Consider the following 9119-nt stretch of genomic DNA (forward strand, 5'->3'; position numbering starts at 1 on the left):
TTTATTTTATTTTAATTTATTTTCATATATTTTTTTAAGTATCATAAAAAAAATTTAAAAAAATAAAAAATTCACAATATCATTAAAAAAATATTTCTTTAATCACTAAATATAATAAAAAAATCTTATTTGGGACACAACTTCAAGACCCAAATTCAGGTCTCAAGGTATTTCTGTACTTTTTAACAAATCCCACTAAATTCTTTTTTTTTTTTTATTCTTGTTATTGTTTTTATTTTTATTTTTTATGAATAAGAATTGTGAAGACCGTGTAAATGCAACGTGTCTTTTTTACTTTATTAAAACAAACCCAAACTCATACAAGGCATTTCCATCGTACATGTTCAGATAAATTGACTTTTCATCGATAGAATGTGCATCGTGACTCTTGAAAATTGTTTGGACTCAAGAGTTAGAACATCATATTTGAGGAAGCATGTCATCAAGTTGAATGACCTTCCCACTTGAATTGTCGAAGGACAGAGAGAACGGGCAGATCTGAACCCCAGAAGTGATGAAAATCATTGAGAAAAATGAAGAAAAAAAGTAGACACCTCATCAGAGAGGTGATTGAACTGAGAAAAATGGTGGAGGAAACGGAGGAGAAAAGCTTGGTGAAGCGTGGAAAAGAACAAAGTGGTACAAAAGGGAGAAATTCATAGATTGCAAGAGCATTCCCATTGGATTTCTCATAATTTCTTTTTTTCTATAATTTGAAGAAAAATTTAAGGAATGTTCTCAAAACTTCCTTCTATCTAAATCTCTATTTTAGAGAAAAGATTTACGGAATGAATAGTAGTTTTTCATATTAAATTAATTAAATTATTTTTTTAAATCATTTTTATCAATATTTTATTCATTTTAATTAAATTAATTTTTCTTCCAATCATCTACACTTTCTCTCATACTCATATTTGTTATAGTTTTAAATAATAGTTTTAAAAATAATTTAAATTTTTATTTAAAATATTTACTAGAGTAATAGTTCAAAATATAAGAAAAAAATATTGAGTAGTTAAATTTGTAAATGAAAGTGAGAGAAAAAAATAATAAAAAAAGAATAGAGAAATATTATTTTAATAAAATAGAAAATGAGATGTAAAAAGTTTTTTAAAGATGAATAAAATTTAAAAAAAAATTATAAAATATACTTTTTAACTTTAAATTATAAAGAATTTGATAGAAAATTCATTGTGAATGCTCTAAATGTGGAGACCTTGTTAAAGGGTGAAGCACGCAGGGAGGAAATGGAAAACGTGGTCTGAAAAGCAAAGGGCAACTTCAACTTTTCTTAGCAGTTAGCACAGCTAGGTGCACGAGTCCGTGTAAACGGGCCCTCACATCAATGAAAATACTGTTTACATGGATTCTATGCACCAAGCATGCTATGCAACCAGGTAATGCAGTCTGCAGAAACGCGAGGGAGACTTTTCACTGGATCCTCGTAAAAAACATACATTTCTGACAAAGGGGCACTCTGCTTTCAGAGATGCCCTGTTTTCCATCAAAACCACAGCCTGACAGAGGAATGTGCAGTCTAACGAAGAAATTATTCAATTCAATCTTGAGTACTTTAAACCAATAAATTAAAACAAAGCATTCCCATAATAGAAAATTATATTTCAATTACACACATTCATCACCATACCAATAAGAGCAACCCATTGTACATTTACTTGCTTTGAAGTAAAAACACTGCCCCCCATTCAGTAAAAACCCAGGACACATTTTGTGTCTTTCAGGAAAGGAAACTGACATATTCGACATAAACAAGCTTCACTACAACCCCCCCACCCCAAAATTTTCCTGCTCTAAAGGAGAAACACCATCCAAAATCTTGGCCTTTCATTCACTAGTCGAGTATCTTGAAGTCCAGTACTTCTCAATTTCCTCAGCTGTTCTTCCTGGAATTCTCCCAGCAATCAGAGACCACCTGGGGATTAGCAACTTTTTCTCATGAGCTCATTGGAGATTCAAAACCTTTCCAACAATAAAGTGTTGGAAAATCAAGAATAAAAGGATAGAAAAACAAGCCCACCTCTCACCAACCAGGTTAAACATCCTTGTAATAAGGGTTTCCTCATCTTCAGAGAATTCAAGCTTGGAATCTTGACTGCCATTTGCATCTGCAGAGAAAAGCCATTACTTTCTATTTATCTCCAGAACAAAGGACCCAAAAGTAGAAATCCTAAAGAGAGTCTTCAAAATAGTAATATGTGTAGGAAGGTACCTAGGATGCAAAGACAATCTCAATTAATAAATTACACAGGAAATTTAAGGCAATAAAACCAAGAGTTTCTCGGGAGTATCTGTGAAACCAACAGGTGTATTACTATAGAAGTGACCCAAGTCCTTCCCCCAAACTCCCCTTTTTGTCCTGGAGCTCTTAGAGGCGAAAATTATGAAGAAGAGACACAATAATTCAAGTGTATCGTAATTTCTAACGCGTACTTACTAAATTCACTGAAGTGGCATCCGGAAACCGCCAAGGAAGAGTTGAAGATGCAAAAAAAAAAAAAAAAAATGAAAAAGCAGCAATAATTTCAAACGGGTACCTCTGGAATCCAGAGAAGAATCATCTGAAGAGTGACCCGAGTCAGCCATTAGGTTTTGAAAAATGAGACAAGCTCAAAGCGCCACAAGTTTTTCCACTATTATAGCTAACAAGTATATAGAATATTAAAGCAAGTGGAGGAATTGAGTGTTGAATTAAGGGGAGTTATTAACTAGTATTAATAGGAGTCCATGGAGGGAGAAGAATGGGCGGTGAGAAAGAAGGTGGAATGAAGGAAGAATGGTAGTTGACAGGGTGGGCTTTGGTCCAACGTTGATAGGTTGTTGAACTCCCTTCGCATGGTGGTTGGTGTAGATTTTTGCAGATAGGCTATTCTTGCGTGTTATTGCTCACACCCGTATGCGAAATCTTAAGCAACACGAAAGCATGAAAAGTCTCGAGTCATCATTTATGAAAAGTCTCGAGATATCGAGGTATATCTATGTATTGGCCTGGCCAATCACGATCATGGTCAGAGATTTTTTTTGGTGCGAGTAATGCACACAAACTGCTCCTTCATGAACATTGTTTGGTGGGAATGTATTAATAAAGTAGATTATCATGGACCCTGGTTGTGTTCGCAGTAATTAAGAAGAAACTGCCAAATGAGAACAGACATGCCTTAAGACACACATCTACTTGTTGTGCCTATTAAAGTAGGTAACTTCTATACTCTTCTCTCTCTCTCTCTCTCTCTATGTGGGACTTATTTTTCTTGCCTCCTTATCAACCATGTCTCTACTTTCTAGGTCATTCATTCATTCTAAAATGTCGCCACCCGCTACCAAATCATCGAATGATAAAGAGATACTGAGAAAATAACAACAATAATAATAGAGAAATCATTACATGCATGTTTTCTACAAACCGCAATATAACTACATCGCTAGCTTCATAGCATTTCCAAATTATGCACAACAATCTTTTTGACAAGGAAAAGAATGTGTATATCATCAATCCCAATTCATGTAAATCCCTCGTATTGCAAATGATTATAGTTTTGAGATTGATATCCTATAATTTTTTCGGATCCTTAAAAGTTGGCTAATTGATAAAAACTTTCGTTAAGCCTATATTTCCTAAGTTATAAGTTTTTTTTTTAAGAATATGATAGTACCTCAATTTCCCGCTTACTTAGACTTTTTAACTTTCCAGAAGTTTTCTTCAATAATTCTAGAAAAATATTACTTGTCACCTATAAAATAGTCATGTAACCTCTGTAAATTTTCAATCGAACACATATTTCAATTTGTAAACTTGAAATATTGAAATATTCTATTTTAATTCCTCAAAACCTAAACTCCTCATAACCCTAAAATCTCATCACTTCCCAAACTTCTTCAATATCCATTTAGTTTCTCAGACTAAAACTTTAAATCCTAACTTATTTATTATTGAAGTCTAACTATAAAATTTAATACTAGATAATAAAATCATATCAAAATCTATAAAAGTCATAAATATTAATAAAAATAAACTAAATTAGGTTTAAAGCATTCAAAATAACAGTACACATTAACCATTTACTTCTAAAATTAAAAATGTAAGAATCTATACTTAATAACATAATTTAAATCGTATAAAATATTTTCTTTATAAACAACTTTCAAGCTAATTTGGTTAAAATTAGAAGGGGTTACACACAAAGACCAAGACATAAACAAATCAGATTTGAAGCCATATGGATTGGGGAGGCAGGTTGTGAGAGGATTATAGAAGAATCATGAAGAAGAGGAACAAGGAGGAATGACATGGAAGAGATTATGGCTATGATATCTGATTGCAAACAGGGGCTGAAAATTTGGAATCGTACTACTTTTGGCAGAGTTCAACATCAACTACATAAAGCAAAATAGAAACTTCAACGGGTACAAGAAAGGGATCCCACTTTTGTTGATAGAGAGGACCATATTTTAGCAAGAATGAAGGTTTAAACATGGTTAGAGAGGGAGGAGATTATGTGGAGGCAAAGATCAAATGCATTGTGGCTGAAGGAAGGAGGCCATAATTCAAAGTTCTTTCATACTAAAGCTTCACATAGGAGAAGAAAGAACAGCATGAAGAGATTACAAGATGAAAATGGGGAATGGCAGAAAGTGAAAATAGAGATAGTATTATTTTGGGTTATTTTCAGGATCTTTTCTCTGCTTCTCAAGAGAGATGTCCGATTAATTTCCTGAAACTTTGGCAAGAAAGGTGACTGGGCCAATGAATGAAGAATTATAAAAGATTTATATTGAGGAAGAGGTGCTTGCAGCACAAAAAAAGATGAATCCCTCAAAAGCTCTTGGATCAGATGGCATGGCCCCAATTTTTTTCCAAAACTTTTGGCATGTTGTTGGCAGATCAGTTAATGCAGCAATTTTGAAAGCTTTAAACACTGGTGAGTTTCCCACTTGGTTGAATCATACTTTCATTACACTGATTCCAAGGAAGAAATCTCTTGTGAAGGTGGCAGACTTTCGTCCAATCGATTTGTGTAATGTAATTTATAAATTGATTCCTAAAGTAATTGCTAAAAGATTGAAGAGGGTACTTCAGTCTATAATTTCTGAATCCCAAAGTGCATTTGTTCCTGGTCGTTCTTATTATCGATAATGTCCTTGTTGCATATGAATTTATCCACTATTTGAAATAAAAGAAAGTAGGGAAAAAATGATACATGTCCATAAAGTTAGATATGAGAAAAGTCTGCGATCGTATTGAATGAGATTTTTTAGAGGCTATTATGAATACTATGGGGTTTGAGAAGAAGCTAATAAACATGATTATGAAGTGTGTGACTACAATGCCCTTTTCTATATTGATTAATCGAGTCCCAAAAGGTAGGGCTGTGCATAATTGGGCCTAAGCCCGACCCGTCCGCCAGAACCGACTTCTCCAACCAGTGAGAGACGGGTTCATCGGGTCATATGAATGATGCCGGGTTTTAGTAAAAGTAACCCGTCGAATCCATCCAAACCGACTCTGCATCTGAACACGAAGACGAAGACACTCCTCTCCGCTGCGGAAACCCTAGTCACAGTCGCCGTTCTCCATCTCCTTTAGCCGTCGCCGATCGCAGCGGTCATTGCAGAGGTGCGTTCTCTCTCTCTCTCTCTCTCTCTCTCTCTCTCTCTCTCTCTCTCTCTCTCTCTCTCTCTCTCGGGGTAAGATTTAAGTTTTGAAACTTTGTTTGGTGCTCTGTGTTCTCTGTTTGGTCGTCAGATTGTCGTTGTCTTTGTTTATCCATAATTTCTTTTATGTGTTTGCTCTAATATGCGGTAATTTCTGTTGAAATGTTGAATTGATTCATTCCATCCTCTATTTTGTGGAGCTTGAAATGGGTTCATGTTGTTAGATGGCCTCTAGAAACAATTGCTCGAGCTTTTATGGTCTCCATCTCGTTGAACCCTTCAAGGACCTTAATTTGCTGTAAGCTTCCATTGGTTCTCATCTTTCACATGATTGCTAATTGCTATAAACTTGTTGAATTTCACATTATAAGGTCTGATATCCAATTTGTTACTAGTCTACAGAAAATATGATGGACGTTCTAATGAAATGATTCAGTCTTTGCCTTCAATACCTTTGAAGAAACGAGACTGTTGATTTTGTGTTGTCTCGTGCTGTTTTTAATGCTTCCCTAAAAATTTCGAGCTCAACTATTATTAGTAATGAATCTCTTTTATCATAATAATTAATATGAAGTAATACATAAAAACAAATCTTAAGGTTAATTTTATATTTATCTATGATTCCAATTAATGTAATTGAATAAATGACAATCTTAAGCACAGAAGGATGTTAGATCTTGTCCTTATTTTTTAGAACGCTTCATGTCATTTCACTTTACTGTGTAATTTATACTTGCTGATTGCAGAAAGTTTAGTCACTTACACTTAGTCTGATAATTAAACAGTGGACCATTAAATAATTTTTCTCCTTGTACTATCATCTTGTCAATACCCCAATTTGCAAAACCCTTGGTCACCCCTGCATTAGTAATGTAAAATCAATCTGTTAGATGAAAAGTTCAATTATAAACTTAATTTCTTTGTTCTTCGGTTTACCCAAACCCAAGCTGGGATACATGAATATAGATGTGGTACCTGTACATGTACACATCTTTATCCAGGCTTAGTTTCTTGTTGCATAATTGACATGTTTTCAGAAAGCAAGATTCGAGAGGTTTGGTCTGAAGATGGTGTGATTGAGAGGTGGGTTGGCTTCTGAATGCTGATTTCACGAGGATATTGGATTCATCTTGTGAAATCTGTATGAGGATTCTCAACCCTATAGCTGAAGAATTCTTTTCTGAGCTTTTATGACCTGCATAGCCGGCCTTATTATGCATGTTCTCCTCCTGATCCCTCTCTTTGTCTTCCAACTTGACGAATGGGCTCTTGAAGCTTAGAACCATTGTTATGCAGAGAGAGGGAGAAAGGGATTTGATGAGAGTTCTGAAGTAAAGGAGTGAAGGATATTTAAAGGCATTGTTATGCAAGACTGTAAGGGATTTGATGAGAGTTCTGTAGCTTCCTTCTTAAACTTGAAAAGTCATGTGCAGCCATCACTCAATATAGTTGTGAAACCCCAAAGATAACAGTGAATGGTTTTATGTTTTTGTTCTTTCCCTTGTTTGTCTCTGTGAACTAATGGGATGTTGATTTATTATATACATTGTGCAAAATATTAAGTTGTAATGTTATAACCAATGCTATATATTTTACCAAATAGAGTAATTTTCAGTTCATATCCTAATATCTTGATTTTTATATGTTATATTATATGTCAGCTCTTATATGGATTGCTTCGAAAGTGATACTCCTTTGGAAAACCAATCACAAATGGCTTTAAATATTAACTTTTCTAGTGACACAAGTCTCCCAGTCTCTCCTCGTAAAAGGAGGGCAAATAAGGACCCCTCAGCAGTGTGGGATCATTTCACTAAAATAGATGGATGTCCTTTAAATGACCCAAAAGCGAAGTGTAATTATTGTCACAATATTTACTCTTGTCATCCCAAAAGACATGGTACATCAAGTATGCTACAGCATCTTGGTACTTGTAAGCAACATCCTCATAGAATTAGACTTACGGATCAACAGACTATGAGTCGTGAGGGGGGCTCTTGAGGGAATTGGAGATAGTGATGTCAATAACTCGGCAAATGCACATAAGTTTGATTCAGAAATTGTACGAATGGCAATTGCAGAAATGATAATTTGTGATGAGTTTCCATTTAGGATAGTAGAAGCCCAGGGATTTAGGAAAGTATGTAGATCACTTGAACCAAGGTTCCAAGTGCCATCTCGAACTACTGCGGCGAGAGACTGTATTAAACTATTTAAAATGGAGAATGAGAAGTTAAGGAAAATATTTAAGACGGTTGGGCAGGTTAGTTTAACCACTGACACATGGACGTCGATTCAAAACTTAAATTATATGTGTCTTACTGCACATTTTATTGACTGTGAATGGAAACTACACAAAAGAATTTTAAACTTTTGCATGATCCCTAATCACAAAGGAGAAACTATTGGAAAGTATGTAGATTCATGTCTACAAGATTAGGGTATTGACAAGATCTTTACTGTTACAATTGACAATGCTTCCTCAAACGATGTTGCCATTGAGTATTTGAGAAAATTCGTAGAAGGTCATTTGTTGGTAGGGAAGTATATTCACATTAGGTGTTGTGCCCATATTATGAACCTCATTGTGAATGATGGACTCAAAGATTGTGATGATTCAATTACAAGGGTGCGTAATGCGGTTAGGTATGTTAGATCCTCTCCCGCAAGAATGGATAAATTCAAAAAGTGTATAGAGAAGGAGAAAATTGGTTGTACGAAATTGGTATGCCTTGATGTTTCCACAAGATGGAATTTGACTTATCTAATGCTAGAAGTTGCAGAAGCATTTAAAAAACCATTTCTGCGATTGGAAAATGATTGATGATTCTTTTTTTCGTTATTGTCGTAATGTGAACTTGAGTCCTCCAAACTCTAGTGATTGGGAGAGAGTTAGAGTATTGATAAAGTTTTTGAAGATTTTTTATGATGCTACTGTGAGACTTTTTGGCTCTTTGTATGTCACATCTAATGCATATTTCCAAGAGCTTTGTGGCATCCAATCACATTTGTCAAAAATGTGTCAAAGTAATGATGCAGTGTTGAAATGTATGGCGGCGAATATGAAGATTAAGTATGATAAATATTGGGGATCAATCGAGAAGACTAACTTGATGATATTTATTGTTGTTGGTCTTGATCCAAGATGCAAATTTAATCTTTTGCATTTTTTGTTCAAAAAAATATATGGTGGTAATTTAGTCGAAGAAATGATGACAAAAATGAAACAATTAATGATTGATATTTATGGAGAATATAGTGTTGTGTATGAGAGTTTAAATGGAGTTTCCTATTCTGAGCCTCCTTCCTCAGTTGATCCTAGTATGATTGATTCTGATTCTCAACAGAGTTTTTGGGTTGAGTATGAGCAAGAAATAATTGAATCTAAATTGATGAACAAATCAAAGATCGATCAGTACTTGGAACATGGTTGTGAGACACGAGCTCCA

General features: G+C 34.6%; 1 protein-coding gene across 1 annotated transcript; it reads right to left on the bottom strand.

The window, feature by feature from the left end:
• Nucleotides 1–1554: 1554 nt before the first annotated feature.
• On the bottom strand, nt 1555–2796 carry LOC108985255 (transcription factor CPC-like). The gene is made up of 3 exons (XM_018957469.2): nt 2556–2796; nt 2039–2126; nt 1555–1933 (listed from the first exon to the last, which is right to left on the bottom strand). Exons 1-3 carry the CDS (start codon nt 2602–2604, stop codon nt 1846–1848), a joined length of 225 nt encoding a protein of 74 aa, XP_018813014.1. The 5' UTR covers nt 2605–2796; the 3' UTR covers nt 1555–1845.
• Nucleotides 2797–9119: the final 6323 nt, after the last annotated feature.

The sequence above is a fragment of the Juglans regia genome, chromosome 1 (assembly GCF_001411555.2).
Source record: "Juglans regia cultivar Chandler chromosome 1, Walnut 2.0, whole genome shotgun sequence".
NCBI classification, from domain to species: domain Eukaryota; kingdom Viridiplantae; phylum Streptophyta; class Magnoliopsida; order Fagales; family Juglandaceae; genus Juglans; species Juglans regia.